Genomic DNA, 27,486 nt, shown 5'->3' on the forward strand with positions numbered 1-27,486 from the left:
TGCTTTCAATATACTTTGTATCCCTCATTTATTCAAGTGTTTCCTTTATTTTGGCAGTTTCCTGTAGATATTGTAATTTAATGTCTGCATAACATAAAACGATTTGTAAGCTATTTTTGTTGCAGTTGCAGGTTGCAAACGACATCATCTCAAGCAACTTTGCTGATAAACAAAGCAACTCAAACACGAATGAGATTACCCTTTTATCACTGCAGAGAACAACACTCCCTCCCTCCCTCACTTGCTCTCCCTCTCTATCCGTCTTTCCCTCCGTGTATCCCTCCCTTCATCCCTCTCCCTCCCTCTCTTCGCCCTACCCTTCCTCTGTCCTTCCTCCCTCTCCCTCTACCCATGAGCCTCGCTGTCTCTAGTGAGGCAGGAACTCACACAGTGCACTGGAAGTCAGATAAGCCTGGGTCAAAGACCTCCAGCTGTATTCTCAGAAAGAGTAAAGTGTGTGTGTGTGTGTTAGTAGCTGGGGGTAGGTGGAAGGGAGCCTTCAGACTAGGTAATAAATGGTTGTATTGATTTACAGGGAGAGGGAGACCTGCTCATATTTTTCTTATGAATGTGAAATTCAGCACAAACCTGGCCTCTCATCCCACCTGCAGTACAACCACGCAAACCCACACAACAAACACACACACATCACATCCCCTCCCCCAGCCCTGTGGTTGGTCCCACTGTAGTCGATGCTGGAGAGAGGTGGCAGGAGAAAGAGAGAGAGAATCGGAGATGGAGAGAGAAGGACAGAATCAGAGATGAGATGGAGAGGAAGATGGCGGTAGAAACAGAGATAGATGGAGAGAGATAGATGGAGGAAGAGAGAGAGAAAGAAGTAGAACATGGAGAGCTATGAGTCTCTAAGAAAGTGCTCTCCCTCCCTGCTGCTGCTGTCATTAATAATGAAGAGTGTGGTCCCAGGGATGGGAGCAGCCTGGAGGACAGGAATTGTACTGTACACACAGAGAGAGAGAGAGTTGTGCCCAACCCTGGCGTGTGTGTGTGTGTGTGCCCGTGTGTATTCAGATAACTCTAAAATGTCTCCTTTCCTTCTCTCCCTCTTTGAAGTAATCGCTGATCTAACTTGATTTGATAGGCGAGATAAAGAGTTCCACTACGACCTAGCTTCTACCAATCCAGTCACGTCAGATCAGTGACCACTTTAAGGGAGGAAAGACAGTAGGACACATTTCTACAGTATTGGAACGGAGCCCAAGGGCAGGGCAGGGTTAGGAAACCCTGGTGTGTAAGAGTTCACTGAAACACCTAATTCAACAACTCCACTACTTTATCAGTTCGATGTTGCGTCCCTAAACAGACCACTGATCTTAACCACATTCAATTGGTCACTCTATGTCTAAAAACAATTGGTTAGATTTTGAGAGTTAATTTACCAATCACATAATGTTTTGTTTTGTATTCCCATTGTGATTGGTACCTTGATTTATAGGACGCCATGTTAAGAGATCACTGATCTGACCGAGTTGGATCGGTGAAAACAATGTTTCTACCCTTCTGCTTACAACAACCTCATTATGTCAAATCAGATATCCCCTCAAGGATGGACAGATATGGCTTTAAAGTATCCACATAAGGCATCATGAGTCCTCATTAATGGTTGTTTTCCCCCAGGGCAAACCATCAAAGAGCTGGGAGGTGGTACATGTGGACAGTAAATTGGATTGTGCGTAGAAGGCTTGAATGAGGCAAGCCTGTATCTCTAAGGAAGAGAAGGGCTGGAGAAAGTATTCCATTATTCTATTCCAGAGGTAGACTGATGATTCACATAGTTTAATCCACTGTCATGTATTCGAGGAAACATAATGACAATGGTGCATTGTTTTATCCATACAACATTGAGGCTGTTTCCAGGGCACAGATTAAGCCTAGTTCGGGAGTAAAAAGCAAGCTCAATGGAAAATCGCCATTGAAAATGCTTTTTAGTCCAGGTTAAATGGAGTAGGGTGTAGTACTATATCAGCAGGGCTACTTCAGTAATAGCTAAATTGCTGCTACAAATGCTTTTAGACTTTTACCTAAGTAGTATTTTACTGGGTGACTTTCACTTTTACTTGAGTAACTTTCTAATAAGGTATCTATACTTTGACTTATGTATGACAATTGGGTACTTATTCCACCATTGTCCTTTCCAAGTTTTTAGAGGGAATGCTGATTTCAAAACTACCCAATGTAGCAGCTGCACAAGATTACTAATAAACCATTTACACACACACACACACACACACACACACACACACACACACACACACACACACACACGGCTCCCCCTTCCCACACCTTAAAAGAAAGAGAAAAATATCCATTGGGCTGAAGCTTGAAGCCCATATTTCACCAGTGAACGTGCCGAGCGTGCAGCAGCAGTTTGGGCCTAGCACTCAGTCCCATTACCTGGAAAGGCCTGCACAGCCAATATAAGCCCATAACCCTGTCTCGCTCTGCCTCTCCACGCCATAGAATTTACTCCACGTCTTCTGCGTCCGCCAGTAGCAACCTCAATACCAATAGCCATCAGTACAGCTGTCTTACATCTGTTAAGCCTAACTTGCTTTTCTACTTACAGATCAGCATGAGTTGGCCATTGGTGGTTGTACAAGATATACTGTACAATATATAATATATATATACATCTAGTACATTTTTTATTTAGGTGGTTGAGAAATATACTGTATTATTAACCAATTGTTTGGTATTCAGTGTTATGAAATTATGGAATGAATTTATCCACAAATGTAGATACAGAATGTAGGCAAAAGTCATTTTCCCCTTTTTAAATAAACATTTTAGGATTTATTATATTTTTCCCTTTTGATTAAATTCCTATTTGTTTCAGTGTTAGAAAATGTGTTCTAGCCAATCTGAAGGCTTCCTGAATAATCTTTACAAGTCCACCCCTGTGGCGGGCAGGTAATATTGTAATTTCCTATACTGATGCTAGCCCTCTATCCCCCTTCCCTGTGTGTGTGTGTGTGTGTGTGTGTGAGTGTGAGAGAGAGATTGTCTTGCTCCCCTCAGGACTGAAAAGATGTTTATCAAAGCTACGTAGCTGGCTAACTGTTGCAATTTGCCCTCTGCAGAAAGGCTCAATTGACTTCTATCGCCTTCTATTGAGTTAGTGGCCATCTCTGGTTTCTACCACTTCCCTCGCTTATCTTCCCTCTCTTTCTCTCCCTCCCTCTGTCAGCTAGTATGCTGGGTCCATTAGGAGAGAACTGTTGTTGTCAGAACTGCCATGTTTTATAAACTGAATGTTTTATTATTGTGTGTTGTCCCTGTCGTTGAGTCATTCTGCAAGCCCAAAGATAGAAGACACATGAGCCAAATTGTGTTCTTCTCAACTGGCTAGAGCCACTTATACCTGGACCAAACTTATCTTATTAGAACACTAGCATAGAAAATGTAGCCTGCAGCAAGGACAGCCAACAACATGTAGGCCAGTCACAACTTAAGTCAGAGACAAACTCTGTGGAGGTTTCAGCCTCATAACAGCAGTGCAATGAGATCTATAAAAAACACCTTTAACATCTCAGTAGTTTGAACACAACCCTCTCCAAAACTTCTCTAGTTATTACACTCTTAGGGAAAAAAAGGTGCTAAGGAGAACCATACATTCTTCCGTTTGTCCACATAGGAGGGGAAAAAATGTTGGTGCTTCAAAGAACCCCCTGTAAATGATTCCACCTATCTGCCTCTATGAAGGATTCCAGGCCCTTTTTTTTGAGGACCTAGTTATTCTCTAACACAGTGGTGTTAGAAAACTCTGAATTTACAGGCCACATCGGGCCTGAAAGTCACATTATGCTGGCTTGCAAAGTGATTTCTCTAGATCATTCGTTTTTTTTTCTTTCCTATTGCCATTATTTCGTTTTTTCCCACGTACATTTTATATCCTGAGATTTTAGAGTATTCTGAAAATATTTTTAGTAAGAGGGCATTGAGTTTTTAATATTGATCAGGTATATCAGGTGATCATCTGCAAATAAATGTTGTTTGTATTCATGTTTACCAATACTGATACCTGTTAGGTTTGGGCACTGTCTAATTCTTTCTGCAAGCGGTTACATTGCCAGTGCAAACAGGAGTGGGAAGAGAAGACATCCCTGTCTAAAGCAATTTCATTAGATCATGTATTATTTGTGTATATTTTAGCTTGAGGACATTTATGTAATATTTTTATTAAATGTATTATTTCAGCTGGAAAGTTGAAAGCTTTCAAAGTTTTGAATAGAAAAGGCCATTCAAAACAGTCTCTTTGGCATCAACAACCATTATTGATAAATCTACATCTTGTTTTTTAGCATATTGTATTAAACTGAAACATGTTTTTGTATTTGTTTGGAAGTGTCTATTTTGAATAAACCCTGTTTGATTTCTATATATAAAGTCTGGTAAGACGTGTCATTCTATTGCTTATGAGGTTTGTTATTATTTCCGTTCTCAAAGGTCTCTATGAACTCTATAAGTATCGATTTTAAAAGCTTAGAATTTTTACCACACGACCACAACATTGATTGTGTCCAGCATAAGAGGTTGGCTACCATAAGCGTGTTCACAGGTTGCATCATTACATTGCTGTATGGTACATTTTAAGTAGTTTTCACAATCCATGCGCGGCATCGCAACAAAAAGAATCACGCTACACATTAGCAACTTCTTTGGTGGTTTATCTACTTCCGTGTCTGATACCACACTTCAAAGCAACGCACACAAGATGGAAAAATCCAATGCATGTGACACACTGCACGCAATACCACACACCGTAAATCTGGCAGATGAGTCACAGCAGTGTGGACTGCCTCCCATTGAAATGAATGGACTTCAGCCAGAACGCATACAGTTTGACACAACCGGTGTGCACGAGGCTTAACACCGTAGCCTACATACACTGTGCCTCTCTTAGGGCTATGGAAGTCATGATATTTTGTCCGACGGTTATTGTCATGCAAAAGAATGCCGGTCACACGGTAAAGTACCGTTAATTAACATAAACAAGTTTAGCATCTCCAGGACTCCACAAATACAAGCCGCATACAAGCTGCTGATGCGTGCCTTTGGAACATCTACATTTAAAAAAGTCTAATAAATAAATTGAACATAAACCATAACAATAAATCCATTATTTATTTTATGCAGGTCTAAAGAAACATTATGATATGAAGGACATTTATTTCAGAAGAACAGAATATGAGTTGGCCTACTGTATGTTATCTGGGTATGCGCCTTGCCATAGGCTGTAGGCTTGTTCATTTAGCAGACAAGATATGCTTATAAATCCTGTGCCATTATTTTATATTATACCACAGCATTGTTGAATACTCGTTTCTGATTGGCTAGAATGGCATTCTAGAATGGACATTAAAACCAGATAAAGGGATAGTTGGAAAAGATATTGGGACAGCTTGCAATCATGACGCAGTAAGCGTCTACACACTTTCTACTTACTACAAAGTTACAGAAAGCTAAACCAACAACCACACAAACCGACATGTAATACATGGTAAACACAGGTCCAACAAGGAAAGACTTAGCTAGGTAGCTGGCATTGATTTGTTTTTGCAGAGACATATTTGTTTTGGAGCAACTGATGACCTAACATGGTGAGTGATGAACATTAATTTATCTGGTCCCTACTGCAGTGTTGCTGTCAAATCCTCGCACGTTTCTAGTTTGACCAGCTGTTTTCAGCAACTGATATTTTTTAATTTGGTTGTCATATTGGCAGGTTTGCTAGCAACAAACTATTTGGCTAGCTTCTAGCCTAATTTTGGATTTGCAGTGCGATCTCCTCGTAATAAACACTGTCAAGTGTCCTGACGAGAAGGCAAACATTGTTATGGATGTATCCAAATGAATGTCAATAGAAAACAGCTACTGTCCATTTCGTTGTGTTAGGCTTTGAAACAATATCCACATCGACAATGTGTTCCACTCAGTTTCAACCTGTTGTTTAACTTCTTTATTCAAATTGATCAATCCAACTCATTAATACACGAGTTTCATCACAACGCATTGTGTGTATTACACAATTTTCTGTCTTTATAACTCATTCGTGTGCGTTACACGAAATGTGGCTAACGTTAGTTTGTTACTACTAACACATGTGCAGAGGGCCTAAAAGGAGATTACCACGACTCAACGGTCACATTGAATTTCATGACTGCTGGTGTGGCGGTAATACAGTCACCACAACAGCCCTAGCCTCTTTTCATCTCCTATTTAATTCATTGTAAAAATATATATATATACAAAAAAAAAACATTCCTCAGCTGTCATATTTGATCACCCATGTTTGGAACGTAATTAATTGGCGGGTGATGGATATGTCATGTGATCCCAGTTTTCGCGATCCCTCCAAATTTAAGCAGACTTTTGCTTAAAAACAATATAATTCTCGTCAGCATTCTCATTTATAAATCTGCTGCAACAAAGGCTACATCAATGTGCCAACACTGGCCATATTATTGCCCAGCTGGGACATCATGGCATGTGCATGGCACCCAGTACAGGAAGTGCAAGTATGCTGCAAATCTTTTCTGAATGAAGCAGCAGGGAGGGCTGTAATTGAGTGCCCCCCCCTTCCCACCTCCCTTCCCACAAGGTAGGCTAAAGACAGTTGAGAAAATACTGGCAACATAAATGTGATCGATATACTGTCCTTTTCCCTTTATCATTAATTATTTGTTGAATAGTTGTAGATTTAGGGCTCTCTTCAATCCATATCGCGGAAATTCAGCGTTACAGCATGATTGAAATGTAAATATAATGTTCCGTGTTAGCAGAGACTGCATTCAAGGTAAACACTGCATATGTCGGCAAAATCGGAAATGACCTTTACATTTCTAGCACGCTTCAGCGATACAGATTGAATAGAGCCCTTAGGTCTACACTTGATCACGAATGGTTAAAAAGGGCTTTCGAATTCAACTTGGGTATAGGGCTACGATTTAGTGCCAACAGTCTGCATTCTAAACAATGCTGTTTGAGGTTATTACTAGTGTTAATATCCTAGGTCTATTTTATTAAGAAATTGCAAATAATGATTCCCTTATCCCCCGATGTTTCATATATCAATACAGCATGGACAGTGAATTGACAAGAAACGACAGGCGTTTTTAGACCCCACTTTCCTAGACAGGCGTTAGATATCCACTTACCATAATTGAAAATAACAAAGCAACAATGCTGACGGGCCAGACAGGGCAGAAGCAGGACAATATGACCAGTATGAGGTAGTCTTTGGGCTTTTGCGCCTCTTGGACCGCGGCGTTTCCGATGGAAGAGGTGCAACTGCGACTCAAACTGACCCGGGACGGGGAAAGGGGGGCAGCAGCAAGGTGCCCTGCAGAGCCCGACCTAAAGGGCAAACTGTGGCCGTTCTGATCTACATCCAGGTTTTTGTCACTCCCCACGTTGACTGTGAAGGAGGAGGACATTTTCATACTGTTGCCGCCAGCGGGCTCGGTGGTCACGGGGCTGAGAAGTTTCTCCGTCTCCTGAGACTCGTTGGCGGGTGCGCGGCCGCTCTCTCCCAGGTTAGATTTCTCGAATTCAGTGTCTATGTTGATTGCCATTTCTTCCAAATCCAAAATATTTAAATTAGTTTCCAATAGAGGAAAAAAATGCCTAATCGTGTATAGTACTAAGACTGGTTATAGTGGTGCTATATTCCAATTCTTTGACCTGATAAAAAAATATAGTTTAATTTATTTTTCGATTTTACAATACACTCTAAGACTATGACTACCCAATGTAACCAATTGCGTGGCAAGTTGATATGTATACTAATGCACCATTTAGGTTGGCTATGTCAACCACATGCGTTATAAATCAACCCCTTTCAATTAGAGATACAACATATAGTGGTATTTTCCCGTTGGATTTTCGCATCATTCTTCCTCTCGAATCAAGAATGTCTTCCGCCTCAATTCCGCATTTCCATTCAATCCACACGCGCTATCGGAAAGCGATCACCTCTGAAATGTGCACTCCCTCTCTCCATCTGTAACGCCAGACCCAAAGAACAAATCACTCAGTGAAGCGCCTGTCGCCTGCCTTTTCAATCCCACCGCGATCCACAATTATTACCAGCTTTATATCTCACTGAAATAAACGTTTTCTTTTTCATTCAAAGTAATAAAGAATGACGGAATGCGATTCGTTTCAATGAAATGTACCCCTAGAAACAGAGAAAGTGAGTTTGTGTCCTGTGTGTTGTTCCGCAACGGGCCGTGTGTCAAGACTGTTTCTCACGCTGCAGCAAGAGAGCCACTGGGATGAACTTGTAGCAGAGCAGTGCGGCGCCCCCTCCCCGTCCCACTCCTCTCCTCCCCTTTCTTTCTCTCCTTCCGTCCTTCCCAACATCAGCACCACGATGGAAGCGCGCCAGGAGCAGGAGAGGCAGGGCAGAATCTCTCTGGCGCTTTGATCCCCGCGTGGGACGCCTCAAAGCCTCTTCAAATATAGGCTAATATAGGCCACTTATACTATTCACATTTGTCTCATTTATAGATATATCATTGATGATCTTAGGTTTGTTTGTGTAGATTTGCTCAATGTCCCAAGGACACGCTTGATTGAAAATGTGTACACCTTGTGGTAGGAATGTTAATTGTCTTCCACTAGGTCAGGAACCTTATATAGCCTACTGGTAAATGAATACCAAATCAATAACCTACCACGGGGTTGGTTTTATTTGTGGATACTGACATAGAAACTTTGTAGTTCAACCTTGAATTTAGGCTTCCATCCACATTCTGTATCGACTGATTATAAACAGTGGGTACATTTTTTCGTATACAGCATTTAAAGCTGTAACTAGATTGATACTATGTAGAGCCCTAAAGTGCTACATGTTATGATAAATGTTATGAGGTTTTCTGCTGCTATGGTCCAAAGTGAGGACCTACGACAAGTGAGGGCAGTTGGGTGTTTTCTGTTTTTGTGTCCTACACTCTTAAAAAAGGTTCCTGATAAGACCCAAAGGGGTTATATTGCTTGCTTTATATATGGATCAGAACCTTAGATGTTCTTCTTCACTGAACCAAAATGGTTCCATACAGAACCCTGCATGGTGACATTTATGAATTATGGCTACTACTATTAAATATACATATTTTTAGCTAACAATATAGTTTAATAAACAATTAAATAATGGACAACAGAATACTAGCATTGTTTTTAGAATGTATTGTCATTATATGCAAAAAAAAAGTTTGGAAATATGCATTGGTGGGCAGGAAGGCATGACTTTGTTTGAATGATGGCCCACATCAACTCTGGCTGACTTCTTTACAATACAATATAATGCAAAACAATGCAACTTTGTCCAGTTACAGCGAACAATAAAAATGTGTCTTCTGCTCCGTTCTCATTCCCCCAAACGGCAAACCTCAAACATACAGTTTAGATGTGCAGATGTTTAAGTTGCAGTGCAGCGCCCCTGGATGAAGAGCATATTGTGTGGTTAAGGGCCTTGCTCAAGGGTCCAATGGTAGGGGAATGTTTTGAGGATGTGAACCCAGTAGCCCTCCAGTTGTCAGATCAATTCCACCCATTTTTTCCAGCACCCGGCCCCAGGATTTGAACCAGCCAACGTTCGGACACAGGTCCAACTCCTTATCCGCTGGGCTACCTACCACCAATACAGTATGGGTTAATGCCTGACTGGTTCCAGAGAAGAAAAAAGGAGCAAAAACATGATCTTCAGAAAATGAAGACAAAATGCTATGCAGACATCAGTGGAGGCTCTTCAGAGGAGGAAGGGTAGGACTATCCTCAGGGAATTTCATAAAAGTAAAAATAGTGAAACATTAAAAAAGTTATCCTTTTTAGATAAAACTATACTAAATATATTAACGTCACCAAATAATTGATTAAAACACACAGTTAAGCAATGAAGGTCTACAGTAGTCTTAACAGCACTCTGTTGGGTAGCACCATGGTGTAGCAGGGGACATCTCGTTTCATTCCTCCTCTTGGAACATTGAATTCAATACAAAACCTAGGAGGCTCGTGGTTCTCACCCCCTTCCACAGACTTCCACAGTAATGATGACAACTTCCGGAGGACGTCCAGCATGAACTGACATGTTGCCCACCCAATCAAAGGATCAGAGAATTAATTTTGTACTGAAAGCATAATCTACAGCTAGCTAGCACTGCAGTGTATAAAATGTGCTGAGTAGTTGAGTCAAAGAGAGAAAAAGACAATAGTTGAACAGTTTTAAACAAATTTATTTCTTCCAAAATGAAGGACATACCCCAAACATACCCTCGTAAAACTGACCATCCTACCGATCCTCGACTTTGGCGATGTCATTTACAAAATAGCCTCCAATACCCTACTCAACAAACTGGATGCAGTCTATCACAGTGCCATCCGTTTTGTCACCAAAGCCCCATATACTACCCACCACTGCGACCTGTACGCTCTCGTTGGCTGGCCTTCGCTTCATAATCGTCGCCAAACCCACTGGCTCCAGGTCATCTACAAGACCCTGCTAGGTAAAGTCCCCCCTTATCTCCGCTCACTGGTCACCATAGCAGCACCCACCTGTAGCACGTGCTCCAGCAGGTATATCTCTCTGGTCACCCCCAAAGCCAATTCCTACTTTGGCCATCTCGCTTTCCAGTTCTCTGCTGCCAATGACTGGAACAAACTACAAAAATCTCTGAAACTGGAAACACTTATCTCCCTCACTAGCTTTAAGCACCAGCTGTCAGAGCAGCTCACAGATCACTGCACCTGTACATAGCCCAAACAACTACCTCTTCCCCTACTGTATTTATTTATTTTATTTTGCTCCTTTGCACCCCATTATCTCTAGTTCTACTTTGCACTTTCTTCTACTACAAATCTACCATTCCAGTGTTTTACTTGCTATATTGTATTTACTTTGCCACCATGGACTTTTTTTGCCTTTACCTCCCTTATCTCACCTCATTTGCTCACATTGTACATAGACTTATTTTTCTACTGTATTATTGACTGTATATTTGTTTTACTCCATGTGTAACTCTTTGTTGTTGTATGTTGTCCAAGTCAAGGTAAGCTTTTGGATTTATACATTTATTGCCACGGGGGACCGCCGATGTAACTGCTAAACTGCTTGCTAACTGTACACTGTACTGCATGATTGTAGCGGGTTTACTAACGCTTTGGTTCTAGTAGCTATGTTGACTTGACGTTAGCTAATATGGTGACATCGATGTAGGCTCTGTGTAGGGTTTAGCGGTTATGACATGAAGGTTTGGCCTGGAAAGATGTTTTCGCCGTGTCACTGACGGCTGATGTGAGAGGAGGAGAGGGCGTAGATGTGAGAAGGAATTATCCAACGATCAAAGGAATCACGTTATTTGTATGTGGCAGCTATGAAAGTGAACTGTGTTTGCGTGTGATCAGGCGTGTATTCATTCTGCAGATTCTGTTGAAGTTTCTTATAGGGAAGCAAACGGAACAAAACGGGGATAAACATACCTGAATTTGTCCAATAGAAACTCATGTTTGCAACTGTTGGACTAATGATTACACCCTAGATCAGCTAGATGCAGGCAAGGCAGTATTGAATGTGTCACTGTCTGTCACCTTGATTACTCAAATTTCTCTCGACCTGTGCACCTACGCTGTAAACAGTCATTCATAGGCTCGGTTGTAGCAACCTCATGATGGGTATAGGGACATTATGAGTGTCATGTAGTAGCCTAAACCTATCGATGTTACATTGAGCTGGGTGAATGGAATATGAATGACATCCAATATGCTGTAATAGAAAGAAGGCCATGCTCCAAAAAATAATCGTCCTCCCTCATCTTAAAGAGCACCGACCGCCACTGGCAGACATGCAGTATATAATTACTATGATGTAGAAGACCAATACGTGCAGTTGTTGTCAGCAGCAGCCGAAAGCGAGATCCTCTGCCTCTGATGGTTCTGGGTTACTGACAGACTGAGCAAAACATAGATAGTGTGTTAGAAGTAATGTAATGATTAACTAGGCTATTGTATCATCAAGACTTATTATACATAATTTATTATAAATAATTTATACATACCTCTTCTCAGTCAGCAACGGTCTTCAAATGGCTTCATGAAACATAGTCCTCTCAATTGACTCCATACTGAAATAAAAGTAACAATTAGCTAATTGCCAATGCTCTATTTGGCATGTTCCATAATAAAAAATCATGTTTAGTTAAAAGAGTTAGCTGGCTAACTTGTAATGTGGTAAATTAAAGTAGCCTAGCTAGATTTTTCTGTTTAGCTAGCTAAGTTACAAACATGCTCAAATTCTAATACCGTATCAACTTTTTTAAAATCGAGCATATCATATTACTTTGGCTTCATATATTTGAATTAAAAAATGTACTTTGCTTATCTTAATACATTGAAAAATAACATGCTTATTGGTAGGCTAGGCCAGTGTTTCCCAACCCTGGTCCTTGAGTACCCCCAAAATAACACATTTTTATTGTAACCTTGGAAGAACACCTTATTCAGCTTGTCAACTAATCATTAAGTCTACAATGAGCTGAATGAAGTGTGTTTGTCAAGGACTACAACAAAACTGTGTACTGTTGGGGGTACTTGAGGACCAGAGTTGGGAAACACTGGGCTAGGCTACTTGCAAGTTGGTTCAACCATCGTCCTCTTGCGTCGTCATGCTGGAATGGGAGTTGATTTTTGAATGGGAATGGCAGTTACATTTTGAATTGATCAAAAGGTTCTTTATAGAACCACTTTTTATCTAAGAGTGTATAGTCCAAGTTGATATTCAGGTAATAATAAGGAACAAACATTATTTCCCATCGACCCCCAGTGTGAAAGTGTCAACTTCATCATCGATTTTTTGTTTTCAGAAATAACAAAACATGCCGAAAAGCTGTGGTTATTCAATGTGAAATGTGGAGCCCCGGTGTCCAAGTACACTACACGTTGATGTGTGTGTAAAACACTTCATCACTGGTAAGACATTTCACTTGTTTAGTATTGTCTGTTTGTAACTCCACTCACTACTTGAAGCAGTATAGTCCGTTTGTTTGTGTTGTTGGTCTTGGCTAGATTAATGTTCTGGTCGGTAGCACTCACTCACACAAGTGGATGCTAGCTCCGTCATGAAAAGGGACACGAGGGAAGCACTACAAGATTATATTTTTCTAAGTAGTGAGAAGGCTCGGGAGCAGGCAATGTTGAAATGTAATCTTTAGACATGTTGTACTTTTCTTAAATGTAGTTTTGTAATTTACTAAAACAAGCAGACAACAAGAAAACTGCATTTGAAAAAGGTAAAGTTTTTGCTGTAACCTAGGTAACCACAGGTTATTTTCCACACAGGCAGGCAGGGCAACGACATTCTATCTAATACAGACTGGGACTATGCTTTTATTAAACACATTATTTCCTCTTGCTTCTATCTAGCATTTAGTTTGCAACAGCATAGGTTTGTATGAACCTTTCTGTTTGCCACTCTGACCTGTGCGACAATGTTGCAAAATATGAATTCAATCTCCCCCTGCCATAGAGACGTAATGTGTCAGACGTCAGATAGACAGTTTATTGACCAGGTGAAATCATGAAGCTGCAACATTATGTCACGTTGGCGGCCTCTAGGTCACCAGGCTGCTGATTCTTGTGCACACCTGTCACCATCGTCACACGCACCAGCGCCTCATGACACTCACCTGGACTCCATGACCTCCTTTGATTATCTTCACTATATCTGTCACTCCCCTTGGTTCTTTCCTCAGGTGCTATTGACTCTGTTTTCATGTCAGTGCATTGTTTGTGTTTCTTGTTTTATGTACCTTTTATTTATTAAACACTCACTCCCTGTACTTGCTTCCCGACTCTCAGTGTACATCGTTACAGAATAACACCTTACCTAAGGGAAGCATCAGGGAGTGTTTTTTTGTTTGTTTTTGTGTTGGAAGGTACGTCGGGTCCGGGTGTCAGTGCCAGAGCTACCAGGGAGGCCTCAGCCGGCTCGTCAGGCTCTCACGCCTCAGCCGGTTTGTCGGACTCTCACATTTTTGTTAAAACTAGAAAGGGTTCTTTAATCTTATAAAAAAATCTAAAGGTTCTATAAAGAACCCCAAAAAAACATTTTTTTCTAAGAGTGTAAAGAGAATGGGAAATGACAAATGGGATATGACAAATAGGGGATTCCCTGAATGAAAGTGAGCTCGCTGTATGGCATCGGCCTGATACTGTACACACATACATGTGGCTGTCAGACATTTACCCAATTATATTACGTAGCTTACTGGGGCCAGCTGTGGGTGGGTGGGTGTGCTGTCTATCATGCTATTGTGGGAGTGTCTCCATCACTAACCTGTATGTGACCCCTATCTATCACTCAGACACTGCAATTACCTATTACTCCTTTCACAGCAAAGTGATCCTTCATGTTACCATGCATGCCATCAGAAAGCATATCAGGTCAACTCAATAACTTAGAGCAGGGTTTTCCAAATCTAGAGCAGGGTTTTCCAAATCTAGAGCAGGGTTTTCCAAATCTAGAGCAGGGTTCCCCAACTATGCTCCTGGAGAGCAACTGCGTGGTCAGGCTTTTGTCCCAGCCCAGCACTAACACTTCCTGTTTCCAATAATCAACTAATCAGAGCCTTTAGTCTCGACCATGATTAGTGTAATCAGGTGTGTTAGTGCTGGGCTGGAACAAAAGCTAGAAGCCTCTGTTTTAGAGTGTCCTCTGTTGGAGACCTTTGTTGGAGATTGTCCTGTCATTGTGCCATACTGGTGAATGAATTATCATAGACCACCCCCCCCCCACAAAACAGTTCAAACTTCCTCTTTGTTATTGTAGTAGTTGTTGATATATCAACTTTCATAGTACAGTATTTAGCCCTGAGGTGTATGCTATAGAAATAATGCCATCTAGTGGAATGTAATGGTGGCAACAAGATACAGAGAATTGACTAATCTCATTGACGGTACACATTTTTTGTCAGTGTGTGAAAATCCCTTTAAAACAATATAGGCCTCCTGAGTGGCGCAATGGTCTAGCTGTGCCACCAGAGATTCTGGGTTTGAGCACAGGCTCTGCCGCAGCCGGCCGCAACCGGGAGGTCCAGCGTCGTCCGGGTTTGGCCGGCAGGGATATCCTTGTCTCATCGAGCACTAGCAACTCCTATGGCGGGCCGGGCGCAGTGCATGCTGACCAGGTCGCCAGGTGTACAGTGTTTCCTCCGACATATTGGTGAGGCTGGCTTCCGGGTTGGATGTGCGTTGTGTCAAGAGGCAGTGCGCCTAGGTTGGGTTGTGTTTCGGAGGACGCATGGCTCTCGACCTTCGCATCTCCCGAGTCCGTACAGGAGTTGCAGCGATGAGACAAGACTGTAACTACTACCAATTGGATACTACAAAATCAAATAAAATAAAAAACAATATAGAGTATGTGGACACCCCTTCATTAGTGGATTCAGCTATTTCAGCCACACCCATTGCTGACAGGTGTATAAAATCGAGCACACCGCCATGCAATTTCCATAGACAAACATTGGCAGTAGAATGGCTTTAACGAAGAGCTCAGACTTTCAACGTGGCACCGTCATAGGATGCCACCTTTCCAACAAGTCAGTTTGTCAAGTTTCTGCCCTGCTAGAGCTTCCCCGGTCAACTATAAATGCTGTTATTGTGAAGTGGACACGTCTAAGAGAAACAACGGCTCAGTCGTGAAGTGGTAGGCCACACAAGCTCACAGAATGGGATGGCCAAGTGCTGAAGAGCATAGCGCATATAAATTGTCTGTCCTCAGTTGCAACACTCACTACCGAGTTCCAAACTGCCTCTGGAAGCAATGTCAGCACAATAACTGTTATTTGGGAGATTCATGAAATGGGTTTACATGACCAAGCAGCCGCGCACAAGCCTAAGATCACCATGTGCAATGCCAAGCGTCGGCTGGAGTGTTGTAAAGCTTGCTGCCATTGGACTCTGGAGCAGTGGAAATGCTTTCTCTGGAGTGATGAATCACGCTTCACCATCTGGCAGTCTGACGGACACATCTGGGTTTGGCGGATGCCAGCAGAATGCTACCTGCCCAAATGCATAGTGCCAACTGTAAAGTTTGGTGGAGGAGGAATAATGGTCTGGAGCTGTTTTTCATGGTTCGGGCTAAGCCCCTTAGTTCCAGTGAAGGGAAATCTTAATTCTACAGCATACAATGACATTCTAGACGATTCTGTGCTTCCAACTTTGTGGCAACAGTTTGGGGAAGGCCCTTTCCTGTTTCAGTATTTAAAATGACAATGCCCCCATGCACAAAGTGAGGTCCATACAGAAATGGTTTGTCAAGATTGGTGTGAAAGAACTTGACTGGCCTGCACAGAGCCCTGACCTCAGCCACAACGAACACCTTTGGGATGAATTGGAACGCCGACTGCGAGCCAGGCCTAATCCCCGACATCAGTGCCCAACCTCACTAATTCTCTTGTGGCTGAATGGAAGCAAGTCCCCTCAGCAATGTTCCAGCATCTAGTGCATAGCCTTCCCAGAAGAGTGGAGGCTGTTATAGCAGCAAAGGGGGGGACCAACTCTATATTAATGCCCATGAGATAGTCACTTGGAATGAGATGTTCGAGGAGCAGTTGTCCACATACTTTTGGTCATGTAGTGTGCCATGGATTAAAGGAAAGAACAAAATAACATATTCATTCAATATCTGATGAGTACATAATCTACACCAAGATTTATTTGCCTTTTATGACTAGATGCAGTACTTGTTGGGCTTCAACCATTCAAGTCAGACATAATGGATACATGTTCTACCCAAATGGATTGACCACCAAACAATGTTACAGGAAAAACACAGATAAATAAGTAAAAATGATATCTCTCTCTCTCTCTCTCTCTCTCTCTCTCTCTCTCTCTCTCTCTCTCTCTCTCTCTCTCTCTCTCTCTCTCTCTCTCTCTCTCTCTCTCTCTCTCTCTCTCTCTCTCTCTCTCTCTCTCTCTCTCTCTCTCTCTCTCTCTCTCTCTCTCTCTCTCTCTCTCTCTCTCTCTCTCTCTCTCTCTCTCTCTCTCTCTCTCTCTCTCTCTCTCTCTCTCTCTCTCTCTCTCTCTCTCTCTCTCTCTCTCTCTCTCTCTCTCTCTCTCTCTCTCTCTCTCTCTCTCTCTCTCTCTCTCTCTCTCTCTCTCTCTCTCTCTCTCTCTCTCTCTCTCTCTCTCTCTCTCTCTCTCTCTCTCTCTCTCTCTCTCTCTCTCTCTCTCAGCACCATCTGTGCTGTCCACTTTGACATTGACCCTCCCCCTCCATATCTCCTGGGCCATGTCAGAACATGCCCTTGTACTTGACTTTATCCTCCTCATTCTTCTCCTCCATCCTCATGTTGAGGACACCCAGGTCCTTCTTAACAGCCTTCTTCATGCCAGGGTCCAGATCTAGAACCCTCTCAAAGTCAGCCCGCGCCTCAGCTTCGTTCCACACCTCGATGTGGGCCTTCCCTCGCACGTAGAACGCCTTCATTTCACCTAGGATGAACACACGCATATGCAAACAGATAGAGAAGCACACACAGGCAGATACACAGATAATGTTATAATTTCTTCACACTTCGTCCATTGACTATTTGTTATTGTCTCAAGTGCTTTTCCTGTAAGGTGTCATAATATATTTTGTGTGCCTGAGGTACCTGGGTGCTGATTGATGATGTCACTGGTGTGCTCTATGACCTCATAGTACTCCTCCATACGGAGCAGACACTGGCAGTAGTTGAGAGTTAGCATGTTCCCCATCTTCTCTAGCTTCAGCCAGGGGGCTTCCCATGCTTTCTCCTGGGGGAGGGGGATACACAGTTACACACCATGGATGAATACACTCATATATGCACGCATGCACGCACCCGCACACACACTGACATACACGTGCATGCACACACGCACGCACACACACAAACACACACATACAATTCTCAAACACACAAAGCATCGAGGGTGTACTATGTATATGGAAGTCATGATTAAAATGTGGTTATACTCTCTCACTAAATATATTTCAAGAACTCCAAAAACTAAAGCCAAAGTCATTATTCCACACCGCTATTCCTGATCCGTTGTTACAGTACCTTGTGCTGTATGTTCTTGATGCAGACTATGGCCTCTTTGTATTTGTTGGTGGCGTCCTGGTAGCGCCCCTGTTTGTAGAGCTTGTTCCCCTGGCCGTGGAGCAAGGGCACAGCCTTCAGTCTCTCCTCATCATTCAGAGCCCACGACTCCCTGTCATACTCACTGGGCTGCTGCACCTGGGATACACAAACACACAGGCAGACAGACACGGACACACACATATACACACATGTGCACACACACACGTTTGTGTTACTATCCTTGTGGGGACCAAACAATTGATTCCTAATCAAAATCCTATTTTCCCTAACCCATAATCTAGACGCATACACGAATACTGTGACTGAGTTTATAAGGAAGTGTATAGGAGATGTGGTACCCACTGTGACTATTAAAACCTACCCTAACCAGCTAGATGGTAGCATTCGCGCGAAACTGAAAGCGCGAACCACTGCATTTAACCATGGCAAGGCGACTGGTAATATGGCAGAATATAAAGTGTAGTTATTCACTCCGCAAGGCAATCAAACAAGCTAGAAAATAAAGGAAAGCCGCACACTCTAAGAGCTCAGATGCAAAAAATGTAATAACCAACGTTTCGACAGCGAAGCTGTCTTCATCAGGGTATCATCACAAACACTGCGAGATGACTCATTTATATAGTGTCAAGAGACACACAGGTGTTTGTAATCATGGCCAAGTATGGCCTAATATCATTGGTTAACTCAAATATTTAAAAAAAAATGGCATACAAAGAACATACAAAAGACAAACAAATGGATAGCATACGATCATAGCATTTGTAGTCTAAAATGTATCTAACAAACAATTACAATGGCAAAATCACAATAATCACAAGAATGGCTTCAGATCAAAGTCTATGTTGAGACCGAAGGGAGCAAGGGTCTTTAAATTAAAGATCCAGGCAGCCTCTCGTTTTAACAATAAATTATCAAGGTCACCCCCTCTCCTCGGGAGGGTGACATGTTCGATGCCAATATAACGCAGAGACGAAATCGAATGGTTTGCTTCCAAAAAGTGGGCCGCAACTGGGTAAGTCAAGTTTTTGCACCTAATGGTGCTACGGTGCTCTGAGATACGTACTTTTAATTCACGCTTTGTTTTACCCACATAATTTTTACCACAGGGACAAGTTATAAGATAAATAACTGCCTTAGTGGAACACGTAATAACACCTTTAATTGGGATAGATTTCCCTGTTTGGGGGTGTTTGAAGGATCTACATTTATAAGTGCCATTGCATTGAGCACAGCCATTACACTTGTAATTTCCATCCAGTATGGCCGCAAATAGGCGTTGTTCAGGAATATCTTGGGGTGGTAAATCAGAGTGTACCAATTGGTCTCTGAGATTTGTGCCCCGCGAGAATACGACCAGGGGAAGATCAGAAAACACATTACCGAGACTATCATCATATTTCAAAATGTGCCAATGTTTGTGAACGATTCCTTTAATTTGTTCAGAGCACTTAGAATAGCGGGTAGTGAGAACGCAAGAATGCGTCTTTTTGCAAGACTGACCTTGAAAAGGTCATGTCTCGTTTTGTTTTGAATTTTCTCAATGGCAATATTAATCTGATCATTGTTGTACCCCCTCTCTACATTTTAGACTACAAATGCTATGATCGTATGCTATCCATTTGTTTGTCTTTTTGTATGTTCTTTGTATGCCATTTTTTTAAATATTTGAGTTAACCAATGATATTAGGCCATACTTGGCCATGATTACAAACACCTGTGTGTCTCTTGACACTATATAAATGACTCATCTCGCAGTGTTTGTGATGATACCCTGATGAAGACAGCTTCGCTGTCGAAACGTTGGTTATTACATTTTTGCATCTGAGCTCTTAGAGTGTGCGGCTTTCCTTTATTTTCTAGTGTTCTACTCCGCTAGCCAGCACCTCGCCTTTATAGGTGTGCGTTTCTTTTTTCTAGATTAATCAAACAAGCTAAACATCAGTATAGAGATAAAATGGAGTCGCAATTCAACGACTCAGACACGAGACGTATGTGACAAGGACTACAGACAATCACGGACTACAAAAGGAAAACCAGCCACGTCGCCGAGACCGACGTCTTGCTACCGGACAGGCTAAACACATTCTTCACACACTTTGATGATAACACAGTGTCACTGACGCGGCCCGCTACCAAGGACTGTGGGCTCTCCTTCTCCTTGGCCAACGTGAGTAAAACATTTAAACGTGTTAACCCTCGCAAGGCTGCCGGCCCAGATGGCATCCCTAGCCGCGTCCTTAGAGCATGCGCAGACCAGTTGGCTGATGTGTTTACGGGCATATTCAATCGCTCCCTATAGGCAGGCTGCTGTCCCCACATGCTTCAAGATGGCTACCATTGTTCCTGTACCCAAGAAGGCAAAGGTAACTGAACTTAATGACTATCGGATCATATTACCTCTACCTTACCTGCCACCCTAGACCCACTTCAATTTGCTTACCGCCCCAATTGATCCACAGATGATGCAATTGCAGTAACTCTGCACACTGCCCTATCCCATCTGGACTAGAGGAATACCTATGTAAGAATGCTGTTTATTGACTATAGCTCAGCATTCAACACCATAGTACCCTCCAAGCTCATCATTAAGCTCGAGGCCCTGGGTCTGAACCCTGCCCTGTGCAACTGGGTCCTGGACTTCCTGGCGGGCCGCCCCCAGGTGGTGAAGGTAGGAAACATCACCTCCGCTCCGCTGACCCTCAACTCTGGGGCCCCACAACGGTGTGTGCTCAGCCCCCTCCTGTACTCTCTGTTCACCCATGACTACATGGCCAAGCACGCCTCCAACACAATCATCAAGTTTGCAGATGACACAACACCAGTAGGCTTGATTACCAACGATGACGAGACAGCCTATAGGGAGGAGGTGAGGGCTCTGGGAGTGTGGTGCCTTGAAAACAACCTCTCACTCAACATCAACAAAACTAAGGAGATGATCGTGGACTTCAGGAAACAGCAGAGGGTGCACCCCCCTATCTACATCGACGGGACCGCAATGGAGAAGGTGGAATACTTAAAGTTCCTTGGCGTACATATCACTGACAAACTGAAATGGACCACGCACACAGACAGTGTGGTGAAGAAGGCGTAACAGAACCTCTTCAACCTCAGGAGGCTAAAGAAGTTTGGCTTGTCACCTAAAACCCTCACAAGCTTTTACAGATGCACAATTGAAAGCATCCTGTCGGGCTGTATCACCGCCTGGTACGGCAACTGCACCGCCCGCAACCGCAAGGCTCTCCAGAGGGTGGTGCGGTCTGCCCAACGCATTACCGGGGGCAAACTACCTGCCCTTCCAGGACACCTACAGCACCTGATTTCACAGGAAGGCCAAAAAGATCATCACGGACATCAACCACCCGAGCCACTTCCTGTTCACCCCGCTATCATCCAGAAGGTAAGGTCAGTACAGGTGCATCAAAGCTGGGACCGAGAGATTAAAAAATAGCTTCTATCTCAAGGCCATCAGACTGTTAAACAGCCATCACTAGCATATTAGAGGCGGCTGCCTATAGACATAGAGTAGAAATCACTGGCCACTTTAAGGAATGGAACACTAGTCACTTTAATAATGTTTACATGTCTGGCATTATTCATCTCATATGTATATACTGTATTCTATACTATTCTACGGTATCTTAGTCACTTAATGTTTACATATCTGGCATTACTCATCTCATAGGTATATACTGTTTTCTATACTATTCTACGATATGTCATTCACTTAATAATGTTTACATATCTGGCATTACTCATCTCATATGTATATACTGTTTTCTATACTATTCTACTGTATCTTAGTCCATTCCGCTCTGACATCGCTTGTCCATATGTATATAATCTTAATTCATTTCTACTTAGATGTGTGTGTATTGGGTATATGATGTGTAATTTGTTAGATATTACTTGTTAGATATTACTGCACTGTCAGAGCTAGAAGCACAAGCATTTTGCTACACCCGCAATAACATTTGCTAATCACGTGTATGTGACCAAAAATGTTTTATTTGATTTTAACCTAACCCCTAAGCCTTAAATAGCTTTTTCTTTATGGAGACCGGTGAAATTTCCCCACTTGTCCGAATGTTCATTGTTTTGCTATCCTTGTGAGGACTTTTGGTACCCACGTGCATAATAAATCAAAAACACAGACACGCGCGCACACACACACACATGCACACAGAGAATATGAGCAAGATCAGTGTGTGTCTTGTGTGCGCAATATTTCTGTGTTTGTATGTGTGTGTATGTGTACGTGTGTGCAATATCTGTGTGTGTGTGTGTGTATGTGTCTCTGTGTATGTCTCCATTCCCTCTAACCTTGACCAGTTCCAGTACAAAGTAGAGAGGCTGAGGCTCCTTCTGTAGCTGGTCCAGGTCATCATAGCCCAGGGTGTGGTAGGCAAACATGTTGGCCATGCCACACGAATGGATGTGCCAGTCCACAGGGTCCTTGCCCTCCGCGATGCGCCGCAAGCTCTTGGCCACCAGGGGGTAGAGGCCAGTGTGCTGGGGAGAGAAAGAGAGACAGCCAGAGAGACAGGGCAAGCAAAGTTAACCAGAGCTATATGATATAAGACATGTCATTGAATTAGTCATTTCCTGATATAGGCGTTTCCCCTTTTTCACTGAATTGATTGGATTAGAATGGGTGGAGTAAGACATTGCTCTTTGTCTTTCATCCTTAGTCTGTCAATCAAACCAGAAAGGACCCTGGATAAATATTTTTGTATTTGTGAATACATGTATATGTAGTATATGTATTTGTGAATACATGTATATGTAGTATATGTATTTGTGAATACACAAATATTTCGGAAACCCGGTCTATTCTCCTCAACTGAACTATGTATCCAACATAACAATATTGCCCTCCACTGGTTGGGATGAGTAAACAATTCATATTACCTTCCACACTAGAGGCACAGAAAGAGCAATGAGACAGATATGTCACTGGATGTATTAATGTGAAGATGGAACTAGATGGATTTTAGCCGACATTCTGCAAATTTTCTCATCGATGAAACATTTCATCTTAATACAGTATTCTGTTCCCAAAACTAAAATACGTTACGAACAGAGTGGACTAAGTTTTGTAGACTTTACCCTTTGCCAAAGTTTTAAAAAATTGCGTTTTTTAGAAGGAGTGGAAAGGCAAATTGAGTTATTGCACATACCCACTTCACAGAGTAGGCGTTCCCTAATGGAAATATGCAAATGTTCGCTAGAACGCGCCAATAGGATCTCGCTAGCTCGTGCTTGGCTTTGCCCACCTTCTTCCTTGTTCTGCCCACTATGACTCATTTGTTTGCGTTTGAAATGACAGGCTGTGGTATATCTTGGTTTACTTATAAAAATCTTTGCTAGTAGGGTCACACAATGTAGCCTACTGTATAGACAGAATGTAGCCTACTGTATAAAGCACCCAGGTTGTAGTTACTAGATAATGAATGAATGGCTGAGCCCCAGCTGGTTTAAAGTCCGTCCCAGGTTGTCTTCATGGTCAGCAGTAATCACAGGCGATTAGGGAAAGGTGAAGCTGCTGGGGATTAATTACACTCTCTAAGCTCTTCTGTTTGTCTCCTCCACCAACATACACATGCACATACGCACTCAAATGCGCGCGCACACACACACACACACACACGGAATTAAGCACACAATATATGTTATACAAACACAGCCAGACTAGCAGACACAAATAACTGGGGGGAAAAGAAGTCACCCAAAGATTAAAATAGAACTCACACACAACACCCTCACTAGCTGGTGTTGTAGATAGCAACCTTAGGTTACCCTCACTAGCAGGTGTTGTAGATAGCAACCTTAGGTTACCCTCGCTAACAGGTGTTGTAGATAGCAACCTTAGGTTACCCTCACTAACAGGTGTTGTAGATAGCAACCTTAGGTTACCCTCACTAGCAGGTGTTGTAGATAGCAACCTTAGGTTACCCTCACTAACAGGTGTTGTAGATAGCAACCTTAGGTTACCCTCGTTAACAGGTGTTGTAGATAGCAACCTTAGGTTACCCTCACTAACAGGTGTTGTAGATAGCAACCTTAGGTTACCCTCACTAACAGGTGTTGTAGATAGCAACCTTAGGTTACCCTCACTAACAGGTGTTGTAGATAGCAACCTTAGGTTACCCTCACTAACAGGTGTTGTAGATAGCAACCTTAGGTTACCCTCACTAACAGGTGTTGTAGATAGCAACCTTAGGTTACCCTCGTTAACAGGTGTTGTAGATAGCAACCTTAGGTTACCCTCACTAGCAGGTGTTGTAGATAGCAACCTTAGGTTACCCTCACTAGCAGGTGTTGTAGATAGCAACCTTAGGTTACCCTCACTAACAGGTGTTGTAGATAGCAACCTTAGGTTACCCTCACTAGCAGGTGTTGTAGATAGCAACCTTAGGTTACCCTCACTAACAGGTGTTGTAGATAGCAACCTTAGGTTACCCTCGTTAACAGGTGTTGTATGTTGAACAAATACACATTGAGTGGACAAAACATTATGAACACCTGCTCTTTCCATGACATAGCCTGACCTAGATGAATCCAGGTGAAAGATATGATCCCTTTTTGATGTCACTTGTTAAATCCACTTCAATCAGTGTAGATAAAGGGGAGGAGACAGGTTAAAGAAGTATTTTTAAACCTTGAGACAATTCAGCCATGGATTGTGTACGTGTGCCGTTCAGAGGGTGAATGGGAAATACAAAATATTTAAGTGCTTTTGAACAGGGTATATTAGTAGGTGCCAGGCGCCCTGCAATGCTGCTGGGTTTTTCACGCTCAACAGTTTCCTGTGTGTATCAAGAATGGTCCACCACCCAAAGGACATCCAGCCTACTTGACACAACTGTGGGAAGCATTGGAGTCAACATGGGCCAGCATCCCTGTGGGACGCCTTAGACACCTTGTAAGGTCAAAAGGGTATTCTTAATGTTTTGTACACTCAGTGTAAGGTTACACTTTACTTGGATAGTCTGTATTTCCCATCTGTAGATGCTCTAGAAATGGTCATACTATCAACAAACTACCTGTTGATAAGCAACTGCTTCCTAAGATTACAGTTAGGGTTAAGGTTAGGGTTAGAGCTTGGGTTAGGGTAAGTTAAGGGTTAAGATAAGGGCTAAGGTTAGGGTTAGAGCTAGGGTTAGGGTTAGTATATATTTATTTGAAATGTTACTGATATTCTGTAGACTATCCAAATAAGGTGGTACCAAATATAAATATATAACCAAGCCCCTGGAAAGGCTACAATTGCAGACACAATACGTTGAAGAACACAGATAACACAGACAACTGAAAGTAGAGCCTACATTTTCAGCAAATGTGTGCTTTTCAAAGCTTCCTAGAGATGTGTTGAATTGTCTGAGAAGGGACATATACCAAAAAGGGGAACTGACAGAAACATCTGCATCCTCTTCAATAGTGGGTTGAGGTTAGGTTGTTTCTAACTGTCATCATTATTACACACAACACTGGCAATGCACACACAGAACAACAAAGCACCTGTATTAGGTGTATGATATTAGGTGTATGATATTCCAGTGTGTTTGTATTGTGTCTCATGCTACTGAGAGAGTGATTGAGATATTTATGTGTTTACTCAGTATGCTCTGAATAGAAGGAGCTTTTGTGTTTTTGACAGTACTGTAATAATGGGTGGTGTCTCTTTTAGTTCCTTGTAAGATGCAGGCCGACTATCATGAGAGACTTTACTCTGATGTGATTGATACCTTAGCTTTTGTTAAATGTTTCCCTAGTTAAAATAATTAGGAATTGTTTCGATTTTTCTTAAAGTTTACTTAGGACAAACCTTTTTTTAATTGAGAGGTTCAGTTGACTTCTGGAGAGGTGTTGGAGTTGTATTTAGAATCTAGACTGTAATGTTTGAATAGGAAGTATGCTACTGTGGCACTGCATTGTGAGAGAATGAGTCTTACTCACGGTGACATCGCACCAGAACTCGGCCACCTCTCCGATCCTCATGGAGGTGAGCAGGGTCTCCCAGATCTCCAGCTTGAACATGTTCCCGATCACCACCTCCATTGGCACGCCCGCCACCTTACTGTCATCTATCACCGTACGATCATCATCACACAGCTGTGTACGGAAATGGAAGGTCACCTGTGGAGGAGGGAAGGGGGGTGAAGAAGAGAGGATGGAGGAGAGGGGATGAAAGAGGTGATGAAGTGGAGGGGATGAAAGGGGAAATGGATAATGGAGGAGGATGTACAGTATGGAAGAGGTGGAGGAGAGAAAGGAAGAGAGGGGGGTGGTGAAGAACACGTTTGGATTTAGAGTCATTTTCCTCCAGATTCTCCAGTGCCACCAAATGCCACCCCTTTACACACTGATCATACTGTTGTGTGTATATGGTCCCTGTTGACAGGCAGGATGCGACATTATAAGATATTGTACCATGGCATTACTAATGGAATGAATAGTGTCATATGACTCCATAAGTAAGACCATTTTATTTGCCTAATGTGAGTGAGACAAACATTTTTATTTTCTGAATCTACACAATGTTCTAGAATCTATTGCAACCATGTTCTTTACAGAAATCTGATTTGTCTGGAACTGGAGACAAAGCACTGGATGAGTAACTGTCTGTGGTCTGGAGAAAACCTCCACTATTTGAGATAGATAGAGGATAGAAAAGGCAATAGATGGAGTTATGTTTAAATTGATAGATTTAGATGGAGAGATTCAGATCGAGAGAAATAGAAAGAGAGAAAGACTGAGGATTATAAACTAAGTAGAGAGATTGAAATCGATGAATTTGGATGGAGATTGAGAGGTTGAAGCAGAGGAATAAGTTGAGATGGAGAGAGTGAGGCCTACCTTGGTCCCAGTAATGAACCGGGGCATCTCAGCTGTCCCTCCATACAGGATGGTTTTCTTAATGCCTTCCACTCCCAGGAGCATAGTCCCGTCCATATCTGAAGACATTTTTCTATATTGCTGTTTGTCTATGTGTAGAGTAAATAAATAGGTGTGTGTGTATATAATGTGTGTCTGTCTGTATGTGTTTCTGCTAGGGTAGCTTATAGCAGGTGTGAGGCATAGAGAGGTATGAACACACATTACTCCTTGATGATTAGGAAAGGGATAATGAGATTAAGAATCCCTCCTCCCCTCCCCCCATTCATCCATCCCTCAATCAGCTCTTCTCAGCATTTCTCCTGATGACTATCTATCATCTACTGGACGAGAAACATCCAGAAGGGGATGGAAAAACACTACTTCAAGCCCACAGCTACAAATCATTGTGATAGGGGTATAATGTACTAAGCACTTAATAATTTTGTCAATAACAGCTGGTGAGCGATGT

At 42.4% G+C, this 27,486-nt stretch overlaps 2 protein-coding genes and 1 long non-coding RNA gene across 3 annotated transcripts in view; 1 reads left to right on the forward strand and 2 right to left on the reverse strand.

Moving 5' to 3' along the window:
• Positions 1-8,341, reverse strand: part of LOC106612846 (trafficking regulator of GLUT4 1) — a 14,080-nt gene extending 5,739 nt beyond the window's left edge. Inside the window, exon 1 of the mRNA XM_014214419.2 lies at positions 7,176-8,341. Coding sequence (XP_014069894.1) covers positions 7,176-7,592 — 417 coding nt within the window. The 5' untranslated portion in view covers positions 7,593-8,341. The remainder of the gene's footprint in view (positions 1-7,175) is intronic.
• A 4,278-nt stretch (positions 8,342-12,619) lies between these two features.
• Positions 12,620-27,486, forward strand: part of LOC106612844 (uncharacterized) — an 84,439-nt gene continuing 69,572 nt past the window's right edge. The window contains exons 1-2 of the long non-coding RNA XR_001330375.2: positions 12,620-12,794; positions 12,876-12,981. This is a non-coding gene — a long non-coding RNA (uncharacterized lncRNA). The remainder of the gene's footprint in view (positions 12,795-12,875; positions 12,982-27,486) is intronic.
• aipl1 (aryl hydrocarbon receptor interacting protein-like 1) lies at positions 17,195-27,118 on the reverse strand. Its single transcript, XM_014214418.2, has 6 exons — positions 26,997-27,118; positions 26,097-26,276; positions 22,461-22,649; positions 18,099-18,275; positions 17,667-17,808; positions 17,195-17,505 (listed from the first exon to the last, which is right to left on the reverse strand). The coding sequence occupies exons 1-6, from the start codon at positions 27,102-27,104 to the stop codon at positions 17,306-17,308; spliced, it is 996 nt and encodes a 331-aa protein (XP_014069893.2). The 5' UTR covers positions 27,105-27,118; the 3' UTR covers positions 17,195-17,305.

The sequence above is a fragment of the Salmo salar genome, chromosome ssa09 (genome assembly GCF_905237065.1).
Source record: "Salmo salar chromosome ssa09, Ssal_v3.1, whole genome shotgun sequence".
NCBI classification, from domain to species: Eukaryota; Metazoa; Chordata; class Actinopteri; order Salmoniformes; family Salmonidae; genus Salmo; species Salmo salar.

What these genes read in the sequence shown, in the direction of transcription:
- aipl1 (XM_014214418.2), bottom strand. Translation starts at nt 27,104, where the DNA reads ATGTCTTCAGATATGGACGGGACTATGCTCCTGGGAGTGGAAGGCATT. An exon ending in AGTTCTGGTGCGATGTCACC is followed by an intron (nt 22,650 to 26,096) that starts GTGAGTAAGACT and finishes TTCTCTCCCCAG; the next exon opens with CACACTGGCCTCTACCCCCT. An exon ending in CATCATCAATCAGCACCCAG is followed by an intron (nt 17,506 to 17,666) that starts GTACCTCAGGCA and finishes TGTTCATCCTAG; the next exon opens with GTGAAATGAAGGCGTTCTAC.